The sequence below is a fragment of the Leptonychotes weddellii genome, chromosome 2 (assembly GCF_054177405.1).
Source record: "Leptonychotes weddellii isolate Sample4059 chromosome 2, ASM5417740v2, whole genome shotgun sequence".
Taxonomy (NCBI): Eukaryota; Metazoa; Chordata; class Mammalia; order Carnivora; family Phocidae; genus Leptonychotes; species Leptonychotes weddellii.
This window is the reverse complement of record NC_138370.1, coordinates 36,795,637-36,821,609: the sequence shown is the minus strand read 5'-3', so window position 1 is coordinate 36,821,609 and position 25,973 is coordinate 36,795,637. Positions and strand designations below refer to the sequence as shown.

General features: G+C 56.7%; 2 protein-coding genes across 7 annotated transcripts in view; one reads left to right on the top strand and one right to left on the bottom strand.

Annotated features, from left to right (window-relative positions):
- The window catches only part of BIN3 (bridging integrator 3), a 43,493-nt gene extending 32,229 nt beyond the window's left edge, over positions 1–11,264 (top strand). For both annotated transcript variants that reach the window (XM_006741129.3, XM_031036499.2), the window contains 5 exons: positions 1,265–1,401; positions 1,886–1,926; positions 7,202–7,343; positions 7,545–7,679; positions 10,371–11,264. In XM_006741129.3, coding sequence (XP_006741192.1) covers positions 1,265–1,401; positions 1,886–1,926; positions 7,202–7,343; positions 7,545–7,679; positions 10,371–10,517 — 602 coding nt within the window. In that variant the 3' untranslated portion in view covers positions 10,518–11,264. The remainder of the gene's footprint in view (positions 1–1,264; positions 1,402–1,885; positions 1,927–7,201; positions 7,344–7,544; positions 7,680–10,370) is intronic.
- Positions 11,265–11,515: 251 nt separating this feature from the next.
- CCAR2 (cell cycle and apoptosis regulator 2) lies at positions 11,516–25,972 on the bottom strand. 5 transcript variants are annotated; one of them, XM_006741130.3, is made up of 21 exons: positions 25,779–25,972; positions 24,819–24,913; positions 24,241–24,332; positions 23,722–23,813; positions 23,408–23,522; positions 23,110–23,239; positions 22,832–22,928; positions 18,703–18,822; positions 16,818–17,040; positions 16,618–16,731; positions 16,093–16,256; positions 15,476–15,647; positions 15,159–15,389; positions 14,828–15,049; positions 14,158–14,302; positions 13,957–14,039; positions 13,408–13,554; positions 13,115–13,226; positions 12,824–13,012; positions 12,462–12,667; positions 11,516–12,336 (listed from the first exon to the last, which is right to left on the bottom strand). In XM_006741130.3, the coding sequence occupies exons 2-21, from the start codon at positions 24,874–24,876 to the stop codon at positions 12,292–12,294; spliced, it is 2,757 nt and encodes a 918-aa protein (XP_006741193.1). In that variant the 5' UTR covers positions 24,877–24,913; positions 25,779–25,972; the 3' UTR covers positions 11,516–12,291. The 5 variants fall into 5 exon arrangements, with proteins under 5 accessions (XP_006741193.1, XP_030892355.1, XP_081666269.1 ...); XM_031036495.2 differs by having other exon boundaries at positions 13,957–14,036; XM_081810143.1 differs by having other exon boundaries at positions 16,818–16,908.
- Position 25,973: the final 1 nt, after the last annotated feature.

Below are 25,973 nucleotides of genomic sequence, written 5' to 3'. Positions count from 1 at the left end.
TCTGGTACAGGTTTTTAAGTCTCCGTTGCTGGTGAACACACGTCTAGAGCGGCAGGGAGGGGCGGGGAAAGGGCCATGCTTGCTCCGTAGGGCCCGCGCCCCCATTCTGCAGGTATTGTCTCTGGCAGGGTTGAGCAGTGGCAGCAGAAACCATGCAGCCCCAAAAGCCTAACCTCTTGATTTCTAGCCCTGTATGGTATGTTTGCCGACCCTGGTGCGGAACGCTGTTACTCCTGTCCGTGAGGGAGTCCCAAACCGAGCTTCACCTCCAAACCGCCTGGAGACTTTTTTTTTTTTGTTAAAGATTTTATTTATTTGAGAAAGAGCCAGAGAGCACAAGCAGGGGGAGGGGAAGAGGGAGAAGCAGACTCACCACTGAGCAGGGAGCCCAATGCGGGACTCGATCCTGGGACTCCAGGATCATGACCTGAGCCAAAGGCAGTCACTCAACCGAGCCACGAAGGCTCCCGAGAGTTTTTTTTTTCTTTTAAAGATTTTATTTATTTGAGAAAGAGAGCACAAGCAGGGAGAGGGGCAGAGGGAGAGGGAGAAGCAGACTTCTCGCTGAGCAGGGAGCCCAATGTGGGGCTCGATCCCAGGACCCCGGGATCATGACTTGAGCCAAAGGCAGACGCTTAACCAACTGAGCCACCCCGGGGCCCCAAGAGTTTCTTTAAAATGCATGTTCCTGGATTCCAGACTTACTGAATTAGAATCTGTAGAGCTAGAAATAAGTATTTTTTTTTTTTTTACAGCTTCCCACCGAAATGATTCTATTAAAATCTAGAGTTCAGAAAATTAAGTCATTGCGGGCGCCTGGGTGGCTCAGTTGGTTAAGCGACTGCCTTCGGCTCAGGTCATGATCCTGGAGTCCCTGGATCTAGTCCCGCATCGGGCTCCCTGCTCGGCAGGGAGTCTGCTTCTCCCTCTCCCACTCCCTGTTTGTGTTCCCTCTCTCGCTGTGTCTTTCTCTGTCAAATAAATAAATAAAATCTTTAAAAAAAAAAAAAAAGAAAGAAAATTAAGTCATTGCAAAAGGTAAAGCTACTCAAAAGAATTACCCAGAGCAGCATCAGGTGGCCAGGAACAAACACTGTACAGTAAGGACTCGTGACTCATTGGCTCTGTGGTACTTTGATGGTTTTCTGGTCTGTGGCCGGAGTGGAGGTCAGGGTACAGCCCCTGGACTGAAGGAGGATGGGGGTCCTGACAAGACCTTGAAGCCTGTCCCATCCTAGGCTCACTGAGCCTTGACCTCTTACAGCCATGTCCAAATCTGCCGTGAAGATATCCTTGGACTTGCTCTCCAATCCCCTCTGCGAGCAAGACCAAGACTTCCTGAACATGGTGACAGCTCTGGACACGGCCATGAAGCGGATGGACGCCTTCAACCAGGAAAAGGTAAGTGGGGGTCTTGCTCTCCCCCTTCTCACGGCTTCTGTGTGGGTGGAGGGCCTTCACGGAGTCCTTCACGGGGCTCAGTCTTCGATTCACCCTCTGAGGCCCGAGTGTTGCAAGCCCTGGGAGTTCTTTTCCTGGCCCCGCCTCGGCCCTGGTTGCTTCCCGTGGCCGCTCACTGGGAGACCCCGAGGGAGACGGGGTAGCTGTGCACGCCCGCAGCCCCTCCCCCTTGCTGTCCTCGTCCACCGGGCCCCTGTGGAGCAGGGCTGCTAGCGGTACTCCCTGTTGCCCTGGGGCGCCTCGCTCCAGCGGCAGTTAGGGGTGCCCCGCCTCACCGGTCCCCCCCACTCCCCGCGGCCTCGCCCCTGCCCGGGGCTCTCAGCAGAGAGCCGCCTTTCCCTTCTCAGGAACCTGGAGCCTCCCGTTTGAGGAAGAGTCTGACTTCCCCTCAGTGTTGATGTCATTGGGTTTTTTCTTTTAACAGGTGAACCAGATTCAAAAGACCGTGATTGAACCCTTAAAAAAGTGAGTAGAGGTCGTGTGGGGACCACAGGCCTCAGGGACCTGGGCTCGGGGCACTTACGGGAAAGGCAGGCCCCCTAGCCAGTTGGCCACCAGATGACATCTCTAGCAGCCTGGCTCCAGATGCACGCGGGGCTGACCAGCAACTCAGCAGGGATGCTAGCCACGTGACCCGGGGCCCTGGGGTGAGACCCGCGGTGGCCCCAGAGCACGCGCCTGGCCCGGGCGCCCCCGGTGACGGCCTTCGCTCGGGCGGTCACTTGGCCAGTTTCTCCTTTGTTCCTGACTGGGAAGCGGAGGGCCGGAGCTTGCCGAATTAGGCGAGCAGAGCTCTTGGCCGGCCCTCCACCCGGGCTGGGCTGCGCAAGGCCTCTCATCTCCCCGCCGCACTGGGAGAGCGGCTGCCTGCAGCGCTGGGCTCTTGAAATGTGGGGGTGGCCGCACATGGGGAAGTGCTGCCTGGGAAGGCCCCCAACTCGTGACCTGTCAGGGTCAGAAATTCTTCTGTGAGACTCATTTTCTCTCAGGCAGGCCCTGGGGCGGTGATCAGACGGGCCTACTCTCCCTGAGTCCCCAGGGAGTGGGGGGACAGGCAGGAGCGGTGCCTTGAAGCTCCCGATCACTTCATCTTCTTCCCTGGCCTCTCCCAAACGGACTCTGACCTAGAAAGGCTCCCGCCCCAGCCCGGCAGCTGCACTGTATTACCTCTTCTGCGGTGGTCCCCGGCAGCTGCCTCACCAGGCCTGGGTAACGAGGCTTCGCTAATTACCATTAGGCCTGGATCGGGGCCCGGGCGGAGATGAAGAGAGCAGGTTCTGGTCCTCCAGCCCCTGGCGTTGGGGTGATGGGGCTCTTCACTCCCTGTTCAGGTCCAAGGGGTGGGGGTGAGGGAAAGCTCTTTCTAAGCCAGGGCTGTCTGGAGGCTCGGCCTCGGTGGGAAGGGATTTCTCCCTGCACCCCGCTCCTTCCCTGGGCCCCGGGTTGCAGGGTCCCACGAGGAGCTGGGTGCCGAGGAGGCTGCTGGCTCAGGAGGGGAGTGTGTCAGCAGGAGTTCCATTGCTGGTGGCCTTCTGACTGGGTCTCCAGAACCGAGGGTTGGCAACTGGGTGGGAAGGACCAGGGGCCACCACAGAGGCTGCTGTGGACACCCACGGCTGGCAGAGCTAGGCAGGGGTCGGAGAACTAGGGGACTGACTCCGATCTCGATTTCACAACCAAGGAGGTGGCCTTGAAATCTGATGCCTGGCTTCTAGAGCCAAATGGAGAGAAATCCCGGCTGCTTCCCACCGCCCCAGCAGCCCACCACCTGCCAGGAAGGTGGGTGAGTGGCACGGGGGGCAGGCACCATCTCCGCAGCGGATCCGCTGACCTCTGCCTGAGCCCCCCCGGGCCTGCCTGCCAGCCCCCCCAGCTGCCTTCTCCGTCCCAACGCCGACATGCCATCCCCCACAACCACATAAACCCGGCACTGCGTGTTGCCGCCTCTTGCCAGGAGAGAAGCTCCCAGGGACCCCGGTACCGGAAACAGGAAACTGCAGCTTTCCTGTCCTCTGATGAAGAACATCGCCACATGGCCGCCCCGCCGCCCCCAGCCTCCCCCCACGGGGCTCGGCCTCTAATCCCCCAGTCTCTGGGCTGCGTTCACATGGTCGGATGGGGATGCTTTCAATTTCCCTTTCCTGGTGGGTGGAAGATCCCGGCTGTGTGGGCACAGATTGAGGGATGGCAGGCATTCCCCACCAGGGCCGGCTGCTCCCAGCCTACCTCCCAGCCGGCCTCCTTCTCCCTCCCCCTTCCCCTCCTCCCTCTCTCTGCCTCCTCACCTCACAGCTCAACCAGTGGGGGGGCAGTTTGGTTGAACTTTAGGACAGTCACCTGGGGAAGAGCTTCAGCGATGGTCTGGTGTCAGCCCAGCCCTGTTCTCCCTTCTCCGGAGGGTAGACACAACACGGATTTTAGGAGCTTGTGACCTAGTGCCGACGGATAATCCATATAGCCGAGGTGGTGCAGCGCAGTGGAGTGGGGCAAGTGCTAGGCGGGCCAGCCAGCCCACGACCTTGGCCAAGTCCCTGCTCCTCTGAATCGGCTTCCCCCTCTATAGAAAGGGAGGCCTGGACCCCACCCCTGCAGTGGCTCAGCCCGTGCTCAGGAGGATGGGACAGAGGTGTCCATGGGCTGAAGCGGTGGGTTGAGCTGCCTGTGGAGGGTGGAGTCTGCTCTGGGGCCCTGGCCCAGGGACTTCCGTGTTCCCCATCACTGCTAATTATCGGGGGGAAGTGGGAAACTGAGCAGAGGGGTCCAACTTCCCAGCCTTGTTTCTTTGTGGCAGCCCAGTGAAAGTGTGGACTTCAGGCCTCAGGGAGAGCTGGGTCCCCCACCTTTCCCAGTCAGCTGAAGTCAGCAGGTACCTCTGTAGGGTGCTGGGAGCAAGTCTGGGAGGCCCCAGGCACAGGACCACCAGCCTGTGCCTATCCCCACCTCCCTGCCCCCTTCCTCCCCGACCTGAGGATGGAGGAGAGCACCGGACACTCCGCGCCCGGGGCCTGCTGCCGTACGAACTGCTGGCCTTGCACACCAGCGTGGTGCCCACACCGCGCACCGCGGGGAGCCGGCAGAGTCCCGTGTGTTGTGTCCCCATAGTTAATGGGGAGGTGCAGCCTCAGCAGGGCAGTAACCGGAACCAGGAGTACAGAGCCCTGGGCCCCCACTCTGTCATCAGCCACCTCAGATGCGCTGTCTGGTCTCCCTGCCCACCCTCAGGTTACCCTCTTTAAGAAGGGCATGACCCCTGCCTCTACCCCTAGGGAGTCCCAAAGCCACCCAGGTGGTAAGTGACTCATGACCCGTCTGCGGCGACCTAAGCCAGCTAAGCCTCCTGAGGCCTCTTGGTGTGCCTGACGGGCGCCATTGTGGGAGGCCGAAGTTACCCTGGTGAAGAAATGGTTTTCCTGGAGGCTCTAACAGGGCCGGGGCCAGCTTGCACTGCAACCACAGGGGCCAGGTGGTCTCGCTTCCAGAGGCTGAGGAGCGTCCTCGAGGCACCCCCACTCTTACCCTGCCTGGCCCCGTGCCCTGCTCCCTCCTCGGGGCCCGGGACTTGGCCCTCGGGGCGGGGTTCCTGTGTCCTTGGTAAGCTGATCCAGTGCTTGCATTTAGTCAGCGTCTCTGGTGCCTTTGACCCAGGCCCTGGGAATCGACCCCAGGTGACAACTGAGGACGAGTGAAGAGACAAGTGCTGCTGGGGTCAGAGGGTATCCAGAACGGCTCGGCCAGCCAGCGCGGTGGTCGCCCCGCCCGGCCCCTGTAGCGTGCCCCTCATGCTGTGTGCACGCTGCTGCCCTCTTTCCCAAAAGGAGAAAACTCTCCACCTGCCGCTTCCTGCCCCCTCCCCCCGGGCCACCAGCAGCGTGGACAGCAGAGGCCCAGGCCCTGGGGCCACTCAATCAGGTCACTTCTAATGAGAGAATGAGGGTGCCCAGCGGTGGCCCTTAGTCTGGCTGGGGTGGACGGGGAGGGGGTGGTGGCTTCTCAGGCCCCACAGCACCTGCTCCCTTGAGTCCCATGCCTCTCAGCTGCTGGCCACACTCTTCCCAGGAGAGGAGAGGGGCTCGCCTAGCCACTGAGACCCGTCAGAGCCCCCACCAGAGGCACAAATGGCGAGGCCTGTCCCTGCGATGGTCTCAGCCCTTCGGACCCGCCGTGGGGTGGGGGTAGGGGGGACACCTTTGTCCTAGAGGTAGCCACTCCCCACGCCCAGTTTGCACAGCACCAGGGAGACCCCTTCTGCGGGCAGATCAGTCATTCAGTGTTGATTTGGTGACTGATTTGTCTAAGGGCATGTCTTACCCACTTCTAGGCTCTCCAGTCGGGCAGTGAGCCCATTAGCGCACCCCGTCGATCAGAGGGACTCATTTCAGTGCCCTTCTCGGGGATGTAAGCCTTTCGTTCCACCAGACCCTGCTGCCTGCCTCTGTAGCCTTGGCTGGCAAATTCAGTGCTTTGGTCAAATTTATAGTCTCTGTTCTCTGGCAAAAAAATACTCATTACTCTTGATTTGTTGAGGCTTTTAAAAACCAAATTCACCTAACTAGAATTTTAAATAAAAATGGGAAAAGAAAGAAAGAAACCCAAATTCGTGGGCATGCTCCTTTGAGAGGCAGACTCGGAGAATCGTTCCCGATGTGGCCTCTAAACTGCCTAAACATGGCGCGGGGGCTGCTGGGCGCTCGTGAAGGGGAGGCCCCACCGCGCCTCCTCGCTCTGAGTCGCCCCCTCTGCACCTCGCAGCCCCGAATAACCACGCTTCCGCCGCCGCCGTGTACCTCGGTTGCGGGGCCAGATCTGCTCGGGCGGCTGGCGCCCCCGGTTTGCAGGGTGGACGCCTCCTGCAGGCTTTGCATTCCAGGAAGCTGGTCCGTCCCCTGCTGTCCAGAAAACCCTGCTCGCAGCTTTGCCTCTTGCCTTCTCCAGCACTCATGAACCGAGGGAAGTCCAGCATCCCTGCCTGGCACGCAGTCCTGCCCTGTGTCTCTCTCGAGATCCCGTCGCCTTTCCCAGTTAAAGATGACACTTGTTGCATAATGATGCCCACAGGGGCCAAAGTGTCCACTGCCGCTCTGTGTGAAGGGCGCACTCCTCAGCCTTTCCCTGTGGTCCTTTGTCGTCGTGGTGGGGCAAGAAGATGCCCTTGAGCCATTTTCCTCCAACATCTGCTTTGACGGTGTAGCCATTTCAGTGGGAGAAGCAGAGGATTCCTGCTTTTCCTGTGGTCAGCTGATAGAAATAGGCCACGACTAGGTTCTGACTGCAGTTGTCACCCGCTGGTGGCATCATGAGGTGGTGGGGAGGTGCCAGAGAACTGGGACACCTGAGCTCTCTGCTGGGCGGTCACTACCTCATGGTGACCTTGGACAAGTCGTGCCATCGCTCTGGCCTCCATTTCGTTCACTGTATGAAAGGAGGACGTTGGGCAGATCAGTGCGGGGGTCTCTGGCTCTTCCACACTCTGTGCCGGGTCTCTGTCGTGGGCGGGGAAGCGGCAGTGGCCGCGTCAGGGGCTTCCTTGCCTTCCTGCCCCCGTGGCTCCTTTCAGGCCAGCGGGGTGACCCTGAGCCCTGCCTTCCCTCCGTCGTCCTTCCCGCAGATCGCAGCCTCAGCCGCGGGAGCTCCCTCGCTCGTGTGAACGGGGCCTGGCGCCGAGCAGGCCCTCGGGAGGTATGTCTGAACGGGGCCCCGAGCTGCTAAGAACGGCCCGCATCCGCCCGGGCTGTGTCCGCAGGTTCGGCAGTGTCTTCCCGAGCCTCAACATGGCGGTGAAACGGCGGGAGCAGGCCTTGCAGGACTACCGGAGACTGCAGGCCAAGGTGGAGAAGTATGAGGAGAAGGAGAAGACGGGGCCCGTGCTGGCCAAACTCCACCAGGTACCGAGTGAAGGGAGAGGTGGGCGGGGACCACGGGCCCCACGGTGACACGCGGCGCGGGCCTCCTTTACCTGGGGGCCGACTCCGGGGCAGTGGGAGCAAGGCACAGATGCCACCATACTCGCGCCCCCACGTCGTGCGCCCGGCGCGGACCCCCCGGGAGGCCAGCCGGGGCCCTGAGGCCGGCGTCTTGCCGCGCAGGCCCGAGAAGAGCTGCGGCCCGTGCGGGACGACTTCGAGGCCAAGAACAAGCAGCTCCTGGACGAGATGCCGCGCTTCTACCACAGCCGGCTCGACTACTTCCAGCCCAGCTTCGAGGCCCTGATCCGAGCCCAGGTGAGGCCACTCCCGCCCGGCCCGAAGCGGGCGGGACTCCTGCTCCCTTGGGAGCCGCCCCCGGCTCCCTAGCACCTCCCGTGCCGCCCCCCCCCCCCCAGCTGGAAGGGCGTTCGGCCCTTCTCCGCCACGGCAGCGGCGCCGCCACCCTGCCCCCGGCACAGCCCCCCCAGACCCCCACTCCGAGTGCCTGCTCCACTTTCCGTTTGGGCTCCTCCAGTGCTCTTCGGTTCATCCCGGCCCTGGGAGGAGGGTCGTTTCTGTTGAAGGGCTTCCCCCGCCACGTTCTCTCCCTCCTGGCCTCGTGCCACGGGGCAAGGAGAAAGCAGGCCGCGCTGCGAGCGCCTCCCTTCGGTGGGCAGGCCGTGCTCGGGAGGCCAGGCACAGAGGCCTACGGGGTGAAGGCCCTTTGCCCAGGACCCCGCGCCCCCGCTTCCCCCACTCCAGTTACCCCTCTTCTTTAGGCGGGGTACTGCAGGGTGTCCTGACTCCTAGCCGCCCTTGGAGGGGTCTCTGAACCCTGGGGAGAGCCGTGCTCCGGGCCCCTGTCTGGGTGTCCGGCCATGGTGCAGCTTCCGGAACAGCAAGCTGGCCTCAGGCTGGCTGTGGGTGGAGGTGCAGGGGTAGCCCCGGGGCCAGGCTGCTAGAGGGTGGGACACAGGCTAAGCCCTTGTCTCCCACCCCGCACGGCTGTAAGGACACGGACTGTACACCTGCGTGTTAGCTCCTGCCCTCCTCGCCCGCCATTCTTCAAGCAGTTAGCAGGGCGTTTTCTCCCTATTTCTAAGAGAAAAGGGTAAGGTGCCCAAGCCAAGAGGTCTCCGCCACGTGGGACCCCCAGCCCACGGCAGGTGCCCAGCATCCTGCCACCTTGCCCTCAGGTCCCCGGCAGGTAAAACAAAGCTAGAGGCTCAGCCACCTCCAGCCCGCTTCTGCTCTTGGCCTGGGCGTCTGGCGCCCTCCAGTGGACACATTCGTTCCTTGCACTCAACAGTCTCAGGCGCCCGCGGAAAAGACGGATTCCTGCCTCCCCAGCCTGCCATCTTTGGAGGACACCCAAATGCATGGGGCTGCACACCTGGGCCTCGGGAACCCTGAGCAGGAGTGATGGTGGAGCTGGACCTTGTTAGTGACCATGTCCTGGGTTGCTAGGGAGAAATGAGGCAGAACATGAACTTGCACAAGCGAGTGGGGGTTCGTGCACCTGCCCGCAGAGCATTGCCCCTGGAGGTGAGGGCTTCCTTCCAGCAGCTCAGCCTAGGCTCTGGAGGAATGTGTTTAAGGAGACCTGTGCCTTCCCTGTCCTGTGCCACCACCACCCCTGCCCCCTGCATTCTGTTGTTCACGGGAGGAAGCTCCAGGGTGCCCAGAGGCGCGAGGGACACCCTGTAACCAAGCAGCAGGCTGGCTGGGGGCTGTTTACTGCCTCCTCAGCACCAGCCTCCCCCTCCCGAGGCTGTGGCTGCCATTAGTCACTAGAGAAGTGAGCATTCCTAGTGACTCAGCCTGCGCAGTGCGGCTCTGGGGCCGGGGGTGGGGGGAGGGCGGGCTAGGCCCCGCCCGCTCAGGTGGCAGCGGCCCTGACAGACCTTCACTTAGCTGCCCCCCAGCCCAGTGGAAATCCAGCCGTGGGAGTGCTGGGGACACAGCCTCCGACGCAGCCGAGCCACGGCCCTGCCACCCAGCCTGCCGCTCGGCCTCGCCTTGCAGTACGAGCACTCCGGGGTCTGGAGTGGAAGCAGAGTCCCTTCTCCCCGGAGACACCTGAGAGCTGGAGATGACATGATTTAGGGGTGTCCAAATAGTGCTTGGAGTAACGTGCATCACTTTCATGAAAGTAGGTGTCTGCTTTGGGTCACGAGCTGGCGACTTGAGGCAGAAGCGGCCCCTGGAAAAGGCACTGGGTCTAAAGTTGCCGGCGGGTCTCCCCCGTCCCTCCGCACGCCCGCACCCGCCCTGCCGCAGGCCTCTCCTGTCACTCCTGATGGCCCCCTCCCCCCCCACAGGCCTGCGGACGGGCCGCCCTGACGCGGTGCTGAGCAGGCTGTGCCACCCGTTAACAGTGGGACAGGTCAGGAAGGAACAGGCTAGGGAGGGCTCACCTTCCTCACCTCTACTTCGAAGAGCAAGAGCGGCTCTCGGGGCTCCGGGGCCAGCCACGCCCCATCGCCCATGGCCGGAGCTCTCGGCTTCTAGCTGCGCTAAAGCAGCCTCTGGTCCGAGCCTGACTCCCCGGCTTCCCCAGGACCTGCCAAGGGGCCCGCCAGTGCCCCCACCCCGGCCTCGGGCTGCGCTGTCCTCCTCTACCTCCTGGCACCGGCCCCTCCGCCCCTCAGCTGCCTGGAGGGCTCGAGGGCAGAAGCCCCTCGTCCACCTCGCCAAGGCCCCGTTGCTTCCCTCCTCCTCTGACCTACTGCCGTCCCGGCAGCAGCAGTGGATGTTCCTGAAGCGCCGGGGGCGATGGCTTCAGTCTCCCTGCTTGCCACGCAGTTTTCGGCAAGGGCAGTGACGGAGGGAAAAGTGGAAACCAGCCCCCTTCGCTCAGCCTGAGTGCTCCGCTTGAGGGGACAGCAGCGTGCGGGCCTCTGGGACGTTCTCTGGCCCCACCTGTCCTGCTGTGTCCGGGGGGTGCAAGGCCGTGCGGACCTGGTACCCCAGGAGCCCAGCACCTGCCGACCTCCTTCTCCGCAGGTTGGGTACTACTCTGAGATGCAGAAGATCTTTGGAGACCTGACCCAGCAGCTTGACCAGCCTGGCCACCCTGATGAGCAGCGGGAGAGGGAGAACGAGGCCAGACTGAGTGAGCTCAGAGCCCTCTCCATTGTGGCTGATGACTGAGTCCCCACCACCCTTTCGAAGACTCCTGGGACACAAGTCAACCTCTTTGGTCTTTGCCCTCGTCAAGCTTAGGCTCAGGTGTCAGCCAGCAAAAGGCCCTCCCCTGAGAGAAGTATGGGGACAGCAGTGGCCCCTGCTCTACCTCACCAGCCCTCTGCAGTGAGCCTGGCACCAAGAGCCCCAAGCAGGCTGCTAGCTCCCCACCCATAGCAAGAGCCCAGACAGGTAAGCAGGGCAGAAAAACTCCAGGCACCTTCTCATTTCCAAAAGAACCGTCCAAAGGGCATCCTGGCCTAGGGCCTGAGCAAGCTTCCAGCCTTCAAAGGCCCAGGCTGTCTGCTCACCTGAGGTCTTAGCCTTGCTTGCGTGGCCGTGATCACATCTACCTCCAAAGACCTATCCTGGAGAGTCCACCCGCCCTCATTGCCTTTCCACTTCAGACTCCTTTTTTCTGAAGAGGCCCGAGACACTGCCGTGGGGAACAGAAGAGCTGTGGTTCCCCCAGCCCAGACAGACCCCTCACTCCAGCCTCCCAGCACGACAAAAACTGGCTTAGCCCACTTCTGTCCCTTAGGCCAAGTGCAGAGAAAAGCCCCAAGCCTTGTAGGTTCCCTAGGAAACCCGACTCCGCTCGTGTCCATAGGCTACCGACCGCACAAAATGTCACAGCCTGATTCACAGGCCTCAGAGCAAGAACCGGAGTATTTGGAATTTTATTTTTTCAAGTAAAGTTTTCAATAAAATCGACAGCTGTTACTGTGCCGTGACTGAGAGCGCCACCGTAGGTTTGTCAGGCTTGTGCTGCCCCGCCCCGGTCCAGCTGGACGCACCCCTGCGGCACTGCCTCTCTCGACCAGCAGGTGGCAGGGCCGAAAGCACCAGGGGCCAGCCCCTCCTGCTGCCCTGGCCCACCTTCTGGACTGGAGGGCTGGGAGGAAGGGGGCAGCACAGGACGACCTACAAGAGGAGGAAGGGAAGAGCTACCGAGGACACGTGGCTTGTTTTTGACTTTGGTTTATTTAAAAAACAAAAAGCCAAAAAAAAAAAAAAAAAAAACTTTATATACAAAGTCAAACTGAAACCACGGATTATGGAAAGAGGCAAGACTTATGGGGGAACAGGGAAAAAGGCTGGGCCAGAGCCAATACCACATTCTGAACACGGGGAGGTGCTGGTTTCTTCTGGCAAGTCCGGGGTGGCTGGAACACAGTGCTCTCTGGCAGACACAGCCCAACACCACGGAGTTCCCTAGCACAGACCTTTCCTGCGGTGGCCAAGGGAGAGCCTCCCCCCCGCCCCAAGAACCTGCTCCTGTACCTAGCAGGGTCTGTGCCATCCAGAAGAGGAAGGGCTCTTACCCCCCGCCAGATTCCACGGCTGTTTCTTCAGTTTATTGGCATCAGATCTTAGGACAAACTTGAAAAGCCTTTTCCTCCCCTGTCTTATTCTAAACTGGAAGAGGACAGGAGAAAGCACAAGACTAAAGGGCCCCAGGAGAAATCCCAAGGTGGAGGGCGAAATGACATTCGAGGGGTGCAGAAGGTGTTGGATTTAGTTGTCAGGTGGAACCGGGGTTCCCCACTCATCCGTCCCACACAGCACAGACCCCACCCTGACGGCCTGAGCTCCTCTACGGAGGCTGAGCCCAGGGGTCAGCCACCCCCGCCTACGGCTCCCAGGGCCTGCGCCAGCTTCTTTGGGCAACCAGAAGGGCTCTGACGTCAGCAGGCTCCATCGCTGGCCTCACAGGAGGGCAGCTCCTGTGCCAGGCCCCTCAGTTGCTAGGTGCTGCCTCCTCCTTCTCTACCCAGCTGTCCGCCTAGAAAGAGAATGAGGACTCGAGGAGGAAGGGCCAAGACGGGAGGCCCAGCAACGCTCCCCGCCGGCAGACCAGGCTGCCGCCTCGGTGAACCTGGGCGGGCACGGGGAGGGGGGGAGGCCCACCTTCTCAACCATCCGCTGCACCTCCAGCTGCAGGGGGGTCAGGCGCCTCCGGAACTCCTGGAGCAGCCGCTGCAGCTGGTTCCTCTGGCGCTCGGCCGCCCGGGCCGCCTCCTCGGCCTCGGCCAGCCGGCCCCGCAGCTCCTGCATTTCCGCCGCCAGGGTTTTGTTGGTGGCCTCCGTGGCCGAGAACCGGTTATGGCTCTCCTCTGGTGGGGGAAACGGCAGAAACACTGCTGCTGAGTTAAGCATCGCGGCCCAGGGCAGGAGGCCCGAAGCGTGAGGAGCAGGATCCCTCTCAGTCTCCAAATACACACATCTGCGCGCCCCGTCGGGCCGGGCCCCTGCGGCCACAGGCCACTCACCCAGCTTCAGTTCCAGTGTGTGAATCTTGTTCTCCAGGTAGAGCCGCCCGCTGTCCTGCTGCTCTGCACGCTGCAGCAGGTTCCCCACGTTTATCAGGCTGCCGTTGTGGGACACCAGGCCTTTGTGCTCCGTGGGGGCGGCGCCCGGCTTCGCGCTTTTCCCCGAAGGAGGCAGCAGGTCCAGGTTTCCTGGAAGGGGCCACGAAGCAGGTTTAAGGAAAGGGTCCCCAGAGGAGAGAGCAGCCGGGCCCGCCCGTGCTCCCTGGAAGGCGGCAGGGCAGCAGGACGCACCAAAGAGCACCTCCTCGGGCAGCCCGCCGTCCGTGCCCTCCTGGCGGCTGTACTGAAGGCTCCGGTACTGGCAGATGTTCTGCGTCACCACCCTGCTGACCAGCTGTTTGGCCTAGAGAACACCCCCCCGGACAGCCACTGATGAGAAGGCGCGAGCCCCTGCCCGTGCCGCGCAAGCACCCGGACCCGCAGCCCGCCGAGCCGCGCGCAGCAGTCCAGTGCGCGCACGGCCGTCGGGGTCCGCGGGTCCCGAAGGGCCCCCGAAGGGCCCCGGGGCATGGGAGGACAGGCACCTGCTCTGCACTGAGCCGGAGCCCAAGGGTGAGCAGGATCCTCTCTAAGTCTCGCCGGTGCAAGTAGCCACACCAGTTGGCATCAAAGAAGACGAAAGCAAGAAGACAGTCCAGAGGGAGCACAGCAGACGGGTCCAGCTCCTTGGGCTGCAAGAGAAACAAGGATGAACGAGATTTACCGAGTTCTTCAGAGGCGAAATCGCCCAGGAGCAGCCCTCCGAAAACTGAACGGACACGATCACACCCGGGCAGCCCCTCCGGCTGGAGACAGGACCCGGGCCACTGCCGCACCACAGGCTGGCCCACACACGGACGAGCTGAGTGCGCGCCCGCATCGGGTACCTCACTCGGATGCACCCGGGTGGACACACTGAGGGGTCGCGGATCCTACGGAAGTACCACTCGGCGAGCCAAGAACCACGTTTTGTCTTTTGTCAGTCAGACGGTGCCAGAAGTCCTACGGTAAAGTCTCCCTCTCCCAGTGCCGAGTCGGGAGGCCTGGCCCGGCTTCACTGTCAGTGGGGCAGGGGGGCAGGAAAGAGGGCTCACCATGTCCTGAAGAGAAGAGAACTCCATCTCCGATTGGTTCGAGGCAACCGACCGGACCTCCGAATCCTCTAGCTTGGTTCCTGCTACAGGAAGCCTGAGGTGAGCGTGGAGCAGGGACCCCCCCGGGGCCCAGACCCACAGTGGTGACAGGAGAGCACCAGCTACAGAGCCGGGCGGCCGCTGCGTGAGGCCGGCACGTACCGAACTCCTCTTCACCATCATCCCTCAGGAGGAGCAGCTCGGGGTCAAGGGCCATCTCACAGAGGTCCTCCGATGCCTCACCCCGGGGTTTCTCTTCTTCCTCTCCTCCGGAAGATGGAGGTTTGGGCAAAAGGCCATCTTCCTTCTAGAAGCAAACCAAGATGAGAACGGACACCTGTAACTGCTAACAGTGATAAGTGCCAACATCTGCGCACCGACCGTGTTCGGGCACCGTGGTAAGGGTTCTGTCTACACGGTCTCGTTTGCTGCGTTCCGTGACGTGGGGTTCAGAGCGAACTAAGGGCGATTCCCAGGCACCTGGGCTTCTCTTTAGGAGTCGATCGGAGTCCCGTCAGAGATCACATTTACTCGATGGTACTTAGGTAAGAGAGAGACCCATGTGCTTTAGAAAGCGTTAAGAAAATGCACCGTTCTAGTTAACCATCAAGTTGCCAAAACACCTGTCCTCACGGCGTGGCGCTGTCGGCCACGCTTCCAGGCCCGCTTCCCCTCTCCTCGCACACCACCTCCTAGCCGTGCGGCCGTGTGGCAGGGGGACGAGGTGCATGCAGGCAGTGAGAGGAGCCCCGCGGGGCCCCCAGCGGCGCCCGGACCCACCCGGCACCCCGCGTGCAGCCCCAGAGCCCGTGCGGGCAGCAGAGGTACTCACCGGCGGGGCGTCTGACTCGGCAGCTGTGCCCTCACTCTGTACCTCATCCTTGGGCTCCTTGGCAGCCTCTTCCTTGACTGTTTCTTCTTCCTTGGCCGCCTCCTCCTTCTCAGGTTCAGGCGGGGCCACCACCTTTTCGGGAAGGCTCAGCAGCATCTTATAAATCCTATAGCCAAAATCCCTCTGCAGCATTTCCAGAAACAGCTCTGCCAACACCATCACCTTGTGGAAGAGGCAGCAGAGGTCCGTGAGCATCAGGAAAAAGGGAATGTTCGAAGCCCTGCCATCCCACACACACTACCTCACAGCCTCCGCAGATTCCTACACCTACTTCAAAAGAGATCCTTTCTTTCGGCCTCCGGTCCTCCACAATACTATGGAGGGACAGGCTGACACAGCCAGGGCGCGCCAGGACGGCAGGCTCTAGAGGGGGCGGAGGGGCCTCTGGGAGATCAGTGTCCATGTCCTGCTGTGCGGTGGCCTCTGGATTCTCTGCGTTCTGTTTAGAGGTGTCTGCTCCTTGCTCTGATGCGTCAGCTGCCTGGTGCGGAGGCTCTGCTTCCTGTGACAGAAGCCAGAGCTGTGACCGCCTGGGTCCGCAGCTCGGGGCACCCGCTCTGCCCACTGCTCTGCAAGGCTCAGCCTTACCCCGCACGCCTCTCGTGGAGGGGGAGCTGCCTCTGCAGCTTTCTGCTGGCACAGGGCCTCCCACTCTTCCAAAGTAGGCATGACGGTCCAGACGTCTGGCAGGTACACCACCACGGTCTGGAGCCGCCTTGGGGGGCCCGACTGCAGGTACTGGAACTCCGCGAAGCGCCACCTGCTCACAGCGAAAGGAAAAAGGAAGTACCGACCCACAACCTTCACAAGCAGTTTCCAATCAACATTTAATGAGCACATACTACACACGCGGCTTTGAAAATAAGAAACCAAAAGAAACCAAGTCCTCAAGAAATGGTCCATCAATGGGCCAATGTGAGTAAGCAGACAGTGACTCTCCGGGGTGCTCCCAGCACCAAGGACCACTAAATGTGGCTGGGCGATCGCATGGGACGAGCCTTGGAGGGTCGGCTGGCCCTCAACACCCATACACATCCCTACTCGTGCTCATGACCAAGACGACCGTCTGCGAGGGCTGGAGGGATGAGGTGGGACCGGGGAAGAGAAGAGCACTAACAGGTCAGAAAGGCACAGGAACTTGGCCTCCTGAACAGTCTTGCCAATACAACGGGCCACACACGGACAAGCCTGGGGCAGCCACTCACCACTTCGTGCAGGCGCTCAAGTCAATGCCAGTCTGGGCTTGCGCACAGCGGATGGCAGTGCGGACTAGCACCTGCGGGTCGCCCTTGGGGTCAAGGCCATCCAGAGAGGGAGACCAGTCACCCCCAACCAGCACTGCCTCTTCTTCTTTCCGGCTCAGCAAAAACTGCAAAAATGGATCCAAGATAAAAAACAAAACAAAAACCAATTCCCTGGATCTCTCACCATGAGGCAGCCTACTACCCCTGGGGAATGAAAGCAGCAGGATGCGGTGAAGAGTCCGCCACGTAGGGTCGGAAGCAGGGGAGGGTGGATCTCTCTACCCATGAACGGGATCTAGCCATGTAACTTTTTCTGACAAGAACATCCTGAGCCATGCTGTCCTTCTGGTGAAGTAAGTGGTATTCCAGCTCGGGGCTCCTTGCTTCTACGAGCTCACGAACAGGAGCCAAGCTGCTGAAAACCTGACAGGGCCTGGCCATCCATCATCCACGACTGCGTCCTGCCTCATGGACTCCAGCTCTTACCTTAATCTGCTTCAGAGGATGTTCTGGGGTCTCCCTCGGCTCGGCCAGGTCATCCACAAAGAGCATGCAACAACGATACAACTCCTCGAGTCCCGGGGAAGAGAGCAGCAGTACCTGTGCAGGGGCGGCGTGAAGGACACGCTCGAGAGCTTTCTCAGCCTCCGACACGGAACAAGGGGGCAGGACCCCAGCCCACTCACCTTGGAACTGTAAGCGGGGTCACTGTCTGCGGGGATGGGCTCAGCACCAGCGTCTGGAGCTGGCTCCTTCTCAGAAGATACCTGGATGCGGCTTGGAGGATGGAGGGAAAAGGGCTGGCTCAGAGGGAAGGCCGACAGCCAGCTCAGACACACAGCCAGAAAGCCGGGGGGAACCAGGAGGCTGCGGTAGCGGCGCTGGAGCTCTAAGAAGTCACAGTTGGGGCTGGGGAAGGAAAGCAAGGGGATCCAGACTGAGCAAAGACTCAATTATTTTTAAAAATGGCACCATGAAAGACTTGGGGGAAAAAGGGCAAATTATTTTCTCATCTGGGGAAGAAGACATCTCTGAAAAGAAAAAGATGGATGACACTGGACCACTAAAATGTTTGCGCTCCTAATGGCAAAGTCAAGTCGAACTGGGCAAGAGAACCCAGAGAGACAGTTGCAGTACGTGACAGCTAGGGCTCACTGTCTTGATCGAAGAGGAGCCCACAAATTACTAACAGGTTCACAAGAAGGTTCACAAGTCTGAGAGAAAACTGGGAAACGGACATCAGCAGGTACTTACCAGAAAAAGAAAGGAGACTTAAAAGCCCCTGAACCTATGCTCAGTCTCACTTAAATTAAAGAAATGCAAATCAGAGTATCGCTTTTTGCCTAAGAGACTGCCGAGGATCAAAAAGTTTGGTAACATAGCGCCGGCAGCAACGTGGGGAAACAAGACTTGAGGCCCCGTGGGCGAGAAGGGAAACCGACACAGCCTCTTAAGAGAGAACTGGCAGTGGACGTCCAAGTTTACAATCAGACCCCTGGAGCCAGCTGCCCCGCTTCTAGGCACTGCCTTCAGCGAACTACTAGCACCTGTCCGCACAGACGTCTGTAGGAATGTGTAGGACAACAATACTTAGCGTGATTAAAACGTGGAAACAGAGAACTGGTGAAGTAAACGGTCTGTCCATTCACTGGAATACTGTATAGGGGCTGAGAAGAATGAGATCAATCTAACCAATGTTGACATGGAATAAATTCTAAGACACATTCAGTGAAAAAGCAAAATACCCAACGGTACGTACGTAACAAGAGGCATCTGCCGATGTTCAAAAAGACAGCTGTGTGTGGGGCTAACTGGCGGCAGTCACTCTGACTGATGGGAGGAGGCTCTACGTGCACCCCTCTCGTGATGTGGGGGCCCCACTGTCCTGTGAGGAGACGAACCTCGGGAGGCAGGTGGGTCAGCAGGGAACACAGGAGAGGCCCTGCCCGGCCCCGCGGAGAGGAACCAGTGATGCAGGAAGGGCAGTGACAGCCCTCTTTCCCTTCCACCTCGAGGAAGAGGTGCTGGGAGGCTGCCCCCTCACCTCACTCTGAGCTTCGGTGAACTCTGCTACCGGGGCAGTGGCCGGAGCCCTGCCTCTGCACTGCCGGATAGAATCTGGAATCACTCATCTGCCTTAGTCAATCAGTTCCTAAGTGCGCCAGGTAAGCTTGTGGGCCAGAGTCCTCGCACGCACTAGAGCGCTCTAAAGATGATTCCGAAGTCCCCTGGAAAACAAGTCCCAAGGTGCCTATGATCTATACTTTCTACCTGAATTAGAAATGGTATTGGGCTCCTAGATTTTGATGCGTAAGCCTTAACGATAGCCTGGCATACCTCTTTCTGATGATCAAATCACAAAAGTTCTATCAGGGCACCCCTGTCAGTGGCGCTATGCTGGTCAAAATCTAAGATTTAGAAATTAAAAAACTGTCACATTAAGAAACAAACAAAAAGGTCCTAGGCACATGACCCCACACACACTCTACTCTTGCACAGACTGTATCTCATTTACACAAGAAACTGTTACCAGCTGCAAGCCTCACCCCCCACCCCAGCCTCATCGCTCACCTGTCCACAGTATAGGGGGTGAGGTGGACCCGGTAAGGAGGCAGGTCATGCCTTGGTTTCTTAGCACCCCAAGGCTCTCCACCAGCCCGCTGTTTGCGTTTCTTGGAGTCATAGTCATCGCTGGAGGTTGATCCATCACCAGAAGGAAGAAACCACACTGTTACATTAAGATTCAATACATACTGGCCTAAAAGAACTGGAAACCATCTGACTCCCCAACACCAAAGGAATGGATAAAGAAGCCACTGCTAACAGCCATGTAACACATTATTATAAAATTATTAAAATGGACATTTAAATACTTGTACCAGAAAACCACCCATTGTGAGCAAAAGGACGAGTACACGGTAGTATGTATACAGTAGTGCCTAGACTGTGCAAAAAAAGCTTTAAAAGACTAAAAAGAAATGAAGTATTGGGCGCCTGGCTGGCTCAGTCGGTGGAGCATGTGACTCTTGATCTCAGGGTTGTGAGTTCGAGCCCCACGTTGGGTGCAGATAATACTTAAAAAAAAAAAAGGAAAGAAAGAACTAATGAGGGGCGCCTGGGTGGCTCAGTCGTCAAGCGTCTGCCTTCGGCTCAGGTCATGGTCCCAGGGCCCTGGGATCAAGCCCTGCATCGGGCTCCCTGCTCAGTGGGGAGCCTGCTTCTCCCTCTCCCACTACCCCTGCTTGTGTTCCCTCTCTCACTGTGAATAATCTTATTCTCTCTGTCAAATAAATAAATAAAATCTTAAAAAAAGAATTAATGATGGACGCCTCTCACTGGTAGAGCTTATGAATAATTTTTTTTGTATTTTTCTGAACTTTAAAAATTATAGCTAACACGTAATTTTTTGAAATGAGAAAAGATTTTAACTGATTTTTAACATAAGACACATATATGGTACCATGCAAAGATTCTATAAAGGAAGTTTTATTAAGAGACAGTTCTCATAACAAACCCTTAGCAATACGAATTAAAGTCATAAAAACACTCAAAGTCTTTGATCCAATAAATCCACTCTTGAAAATATTATCCCAAGGAAGTTAATTCAAAAAAAAAACAGAGATTATAAATAGTGGAAAAAATTTAAGCTGAGAGAGTAAGAAAACCACATTCATATCTAGTAATACCTGAACTTTTATAGTAAACAAATACAATAATCATACAGCTATTAAAACAATCATGAGGATTACACTGCAATATGGAAAAAATGTTTAATCACTTTAATCACAGCGTATAAAAACAATTTGGACTCTAAAGTTAAAATTTTTAAAAATTAAAATTAAATAAAACTATAAAAAGTATGCTCATATATAAAGACCACACAAGAACACAGACCAAAAAAAAGTAGCAGTAAGTAATTTCTCTTTTCAAAATTATTTTCTAAAGGTCTTTAAGAATGGTTACCTTTAAAGGGAAAGAAGGAATGACACATTTTTCTATTTTAACGCTACATGATAGCATGTACTACTTTATATGTTTCTATAAAAAATTACTTATGATAGTATCACCATGTTTCGAGTTCAGTAAGTAAAAAGAGAAAAGAAAAACTTCCAGACCATTATAAAACGCCAGACTGTTAAGGGAAAACCCCCATGTCTCACAAGAGAAATAAAGTCACCTGTCCGTTCTTCTGGCCCAGGTATGGCGCTGACTGCAGTCTATTTACCAGAAGGCCTCTGCCCTTCCCTTCAGACCCGCCTGCCTTGTTTCCTTTGTCATTCCATCCCTGGGCATCTAAGTTCGTTACATTCAACACAGAGTTTTTCATCCTCCTCTATCTGCCTGGCCCATTTCCCGGCTTATTAGCATCTCCATCCAAAGGCTGCCTTCCACTCTCGCCTTTCCGGGATGTCGGCGCTTCCACGCTTCTAACGGTCATTCTGACAGCTCTCTTCAGCTCGCCCACGACTGGAGCGAACTCTTCAGTAAATGCTGTCCACCCCTAGTGACAGTGGATGTCCCACTGAATCCTGGAATTCAGTGGCCAGTTTTCTCTCCTTATTGTGAATCGTCAGGAACGCATGAGAAAGCAGTACCAGTGGGAGACATCTCAGGAGCCTCAGCAGGATACCGAGACAGCATCCCACTGGATACGCCTGTCCAAAAACCTCAGTAGTTCAGTACTGGCAGTCCAACGGGGACACTGTTACCTCCGTCCCAAAACCTGAAATTTAAAATAAAATTTGGCTTCCAGCCAAAACGCTCAAGTAGCTTGACTCCTTTGTAAATTGTTGTTCTCCCACAGCGACCTAACTCCTACTGCCCCCTTTCCTACTTCGCAGATTCTCTGTACTGACCGATGGTGCCCTCTGCTGCCCTGCCAGCAGTAAGGTCTCCTTTCTCTAGAAGCCGTGACACCGAAGCATTATGGCGAAAGGAACGTAACACAGGCCTTGCCCAGGGCTTGGCATGTCCAGGACAATCAAATGCACGTGACTGTATAGAAAGACTGAGTATGAACCTAAAGCATAAAGTCAACAGCAACCTTGATTTCTACCCCGGCTACACTTATCCCTCAGGGCACTTGCTGTGATTTGGTGATGACGCCTTTAATAAACTCACAGGATGTGAGAGGTAGAGAGTCCTCGGAAACTGAAGGCCAGGAAGATGCACAGGACAAGGGGTGTAGGTGTATGCAAAATATTTACCGGTGACTTGAGAACAGGATGAGGTGTTTCAAGTAATGGAGGCATGGTGGAAAACAATCCTAGACCACAGAACCATTCTCCTAGTTAGAATTCATAATGACCTAGCCTAAGGGAACAAACACCAGCTTCAGCACACTAGCTGCGTCCCTTTGCCTAAACTTTTTCTCAGAGTTACTCCGTGGTCCTTTTAAGAGTTCACACTGGATTTCATTCTCAGCCCTTATCATGTAATAATCTACTGGCATCTGGGAATAGGGGATTGTTTCCTTATCAGTACAGTTCTCACTTCAAAAAAGAACTTGAACATGAGAGAATTTTCTGGAGTGATGGAAATGTTTTAGATCTTAATCGGGGTGAGACTTATGTGGATTTTTCCATGTCAAAATTGTCCAGTTGAGATTTGTGCATTTCAACCTATACAATATTTGTGGTAAAATTTTTAATCTTAAAAAAAAAAAAAAACAGCAAGTACAAGGCAGGGAGCAGATGGAGGTAGAGATGAAAAAGAATGGAAGATGTTGATACTTGTTGAAGCTGGGGGGTGGGTATATGAGGGTTCGTCATCCTTTTCTGTTTGCTTTTGCTTATATTTGCAATTTTCCCTAATAAAAAATTAAAATGAGGATCACCAGAATAACTAAAACAAGTCTTAAGCAAACTAATTGAGAACTTAACTCTAGGAATATAAGCAAAACCTTTTAGGGAGAGTAAGGTAAGAGAAGGAACACGTGAGCTGGAGAGAATAGGCAGCATGCTCCCAGCAGTCCCCAAAGCTCACAGATGATACAGGATGGCCCAGAACACCCCCAAAGTCCCAAATCCACCATGCCGGCTACATATGGGCCATGAAGCTATTTACGTGTTCTAGGCACGGGCCTGGACTTCTGGGCAGAGTGCAACCTACAGATTCTAATGCCAAACTGATGTGTACAGTGTATATAAAGAAACATTTTAGGGCAGCCTGGGTGGCTCAGTCTGCCTTCGGCTCAGGTCATGCATGATCCCAGGGTCCTGGGACCGAGCCCCGCATCGGGCTCCCTGCTCCACAGGAAGCCTGCTTCTCCCTCTCCCACTTCCCCTGCTGGTGTTCCCTCTCTCACTGTGTCTCTGTCAAATAAATAAATAAAATCTTAAAAAAAAAAACACTTTATACTAGAAATTAAAACAAACACTGCAAAGTTACATTTTTTTGGACAATTACTATTTCTGGATAGTTTGATTTTTGGCATCTCAGTCTTAAGGACTAGAAATAAAAGAGAAAATTATAAATTTCAATATGGTATTTTGAAAGACGAACTATGTCAAATCCCTGCTTGCTGAACCAGTTTATGAAGTTCTAATGTTTACATATACATCTCAGTGCGTCGGCCTGTTTCAGGGGAAAGGGCCCAGGATCTAGCTGCAGAAAGAATGTTAGTGTAACAGTTGGGAAAGAGACACTGCTCCTAGAGACAAATAAATAAAATACCTTCCTTGCTTGATCATTCTCTTACCTTCGGCCTTGATCCAATCGTCCATGAGGGCCCCGAGCAGGAAATCTGTTCAGGTGGCTCAGATGAAGTGTGTGGGATGTTTGGAAGAGACTCAGAGCTACAGAGAAGAAATGGCTGGTGACTCAAAAACCCTACATATCTGCCCAACTTCCCTGTCCCTTTCCTCCAGTGATAGCAGTACCCACTTCTATTCTGAGAGCAACAACCTGAGAGCTACAGACCCATTCATCCAGAGTACCCCCATAAGGCCCCCCAACATCCATGCCACTGGTACGCACGCTTCTGAGGAAAGAGCGGGGGAATCCGGTGAGGCTGGAAGATCAGCTGGGGCTGAGCTCCCAGAATCCCTTGCTTCTGGCCCAGGGCTGCCACATGGAGAAGGGGAGGTGCTGGGGACTTCAGCAGGGGCTGCAGGACAGTAACCAGGAAATTCAGGGCATCTCGTGGTCGATTTGCTCACTACCTTGGAAAGATGCAGCCCTGCCCCTCGACAAAGGTAAGGTTCTTGCCCAGCTTTCAGGGCACTGGGGCTTCCCTCCCTCCCCTTTCCAATGCACATGCCGAAAAGACGCATACCTGGTTGGAGAGCGTTTGCACCTTGACAGCATTCCAGGGCACTGCCTGGCCTGGGTTGTATGCAGCCTTCACCAGCACCTTCTCACCCAGCTGGGGCAGCCGGCCCTTCACCACACTGCCAGCACACAAGCCAGGAGACCCAGTCAGGAGAGAGACCCTGGCCAAGCCACCTTGACTGCCCCTAGGAGGCCCTGCCCTTCAAGATTTCACACACCTTGCATAAAAACAGCAAAGCAATGGCTTCAGAGGGGCCCCACCAGCACGGCGACAGAATTGAATTCAACAGGCATTCAGGGGACTAACCTCAAGCCTACCTTAGCTGAAAAAAGACCTCTTCATCCACCACCCCAAAGTAGTCATGCAAGCTGGTAACAATACCAGTGAAGACCCGCTGCTTCTCCCCACCCTGTAAGAGAACAGTGCAGTTTGAAAGTAACAGAGAGCATTTGTCCATGCTCCACCGTTAGCATCTCATCTGCAGCCAAACCCCACCCAGCTTCAACAAAGTATGGCATCGAGATTCACATGAAGGAGACACACACATATAACAGTCATAATCTACTGCAAGGAGGAGGAAGAGATCACACTGATTCTTAGGTCAGAAGCTTCTTCTAGGATTTCCAGTTCTTTAATTCCAAGAAGCACCCGAAAGATTTCCCTAGAGCCACAACTCAGGACTCCCCAGTCAGAGATGTCTAGTCACCTCCATCCTGGCCCAGGTCAGGAGCACTAGGAAGGATGAACACAGCTATACAAGAATGAAAGCACGAGGCACCCATGCATGCTGTGGTAGTCTCAAGTGCTGACACTCACTAGAAAAAATGCCAACTTACCTGAAGGTGCCTGGCATTTTGGGACAGGTCTGTGGCCACAGGAGGAGTGAGCAAACCAGGAGGAGGACCCAGAAGAGATGTTGAAGCTGTGCCTATGTGGACAGAGAAGCAATCTCCAGGACCTGCATCTACCATTTTGAGCACTAGAGTCAGACAGAAGGTATGGCAGACCCAAAGGGCAGAGTGACTCCAAGCAACTCCTCCACAGGGTTTGACTTGCCACCACTGTGCTCATCTCCTATTTTCCTAAGAAACGTTAGCAGCAAATCTGCACTCCACCAGGGAAACCCCAAAAGCCACATTTTTTTTTTTAAAGATTTTATTTATTTATTTGAGACAGAGAGAAAGAGAGACGAGAGCACATGAGAGGGGGGAGGGTCAGAGGGAGAAGCAGGCTCCCTGCCGAGCAGGGAGCCCGATGTGGGACTCGATCCAGGGACTCCAGGATCATGACCTGAGCCGAAGGTAGTCGCTTAACCAACTGAGCCACCCAGGCGCCCCAAAAGCCACATTTTAAAAGACTAACTCCAAAGCACCTAATACCCAGTATGAGGCCAAATAGGGATAAAGGTGATCACCTGAGAAGTTGCGTCCCCCTGGAAGCGGGTTGATCCGCTGGCGCTTAAACTGGGACATTGGGAATGCTGTCCTCTTTCAGAGTCTTAGAAAAAACCTTTAATTGGAAAAGAAAGAAGTGAACAGCTCAGAGGGAAATTTTCCATCAACCCCCAAAAAGTAACTGAGAATCTAATGAAGGTGAGGAGGTGGGTACGGAGAATGAATGGAGGAGATGGAGAGAACATAAAGAGCAGGAAATGCAAAAATTACATTGTTCCAGTTTGCCCTCACAAGTTAGTGGTGGGTGATACTGTCAAGCTATTTTAAAGAAAAGGAAACTGAAGCTCACAGAGATTGAGACTTGCCCAGGGTCACATCACCAGTTAGTGACAAAACTGAGACTCGCACCCAGGTCGCCAACAACTTAGCGCTCTTCTCACGATGCCACGCCACCCGCTGATGCTTGGGGAGAGTGGGGGATCGGAAAGGGCCCCAGTGACATTCATTCATTCAAATACATCCGCCAAAATGCTCCACGCAAGGCCCGGAAAAATGGAGGAGGCTGGTGCCGGAGAGGAGAAAGTGTGGGCCCTCTCCCCGGAAGCCCGGCCCGTTGTTCCCCGGACGGGCTGGTGGGAAGGAAGCCCCGTGGCCCGGCCGAACGCGAATCCGGCAGCGCACCCGCCCGCCCTCCTGCTCCCGTGCTCCCTGGGCCTCGGCTCCCGCTTCAGCAGCCGCGGGCACCGGGCCTCCCGGGCCGGGCCGCGGCGGGGCCACCGTGGGAGGACGAAGGCGCGCGGTTTCTCCTCCTCCCGCCCGCCCCCAGGGCCGAGGCCGTTGCCAGGGAGACGGGACTTGCAGACCGAAGGGGGGCTCGGCCCCTTCCGCGGCCCGTGCATCTTTGCTGCCCGGCCCTCGCAGCCCCTCGGCCGGGGAAGAGGCGAAGGGGCAGAGAGGCGGCGGGGGGCCCCCCAACCCACCTGCGGGCCAGGGCCGCGACACCGGGGGGACAAAGACACCCGGAACCACCACAGCCGCTACTGCCGCCACCACCGGAAGCGCCTCTCCGGAAGCGCGACCACTGGTCGGAAGCTGCCACTCTCCCGGATATGGTCCCTCCCTCCTCTCCACCGACTTCTCCCTTCCCCCACGCCGGCCTGCCATCCCCCTCCAAC

What these genes read in the sequence shown, in the direction of transcription:
- CCAR2 (XM_006741130.3), bottom strand. Translation starts at nt 24,876, where the DNA reads ATGTCCCAGTTTAAGCGCCAGCGGATCAACCCGCTTCCAGGGGGACGC. An exon ending in AGGGGGACGCAACTTCTCAG is followed by an intron (nt 24,333 to 24,818) that starts GTGATCACCTTT and finishes CTGTCCACATAG; the next exon opens with GCACAGCTTCAACATCTCTT. An exon ending in AAGAAAGGATCTCTTTTGAA is followed by an intron (nt 15,050 to 15,158) that starts GTAGGTGTAGGA and finishes CTCTTCCACAAG; the next exon opens with GTGATGGTGTTGGCAGAGCT.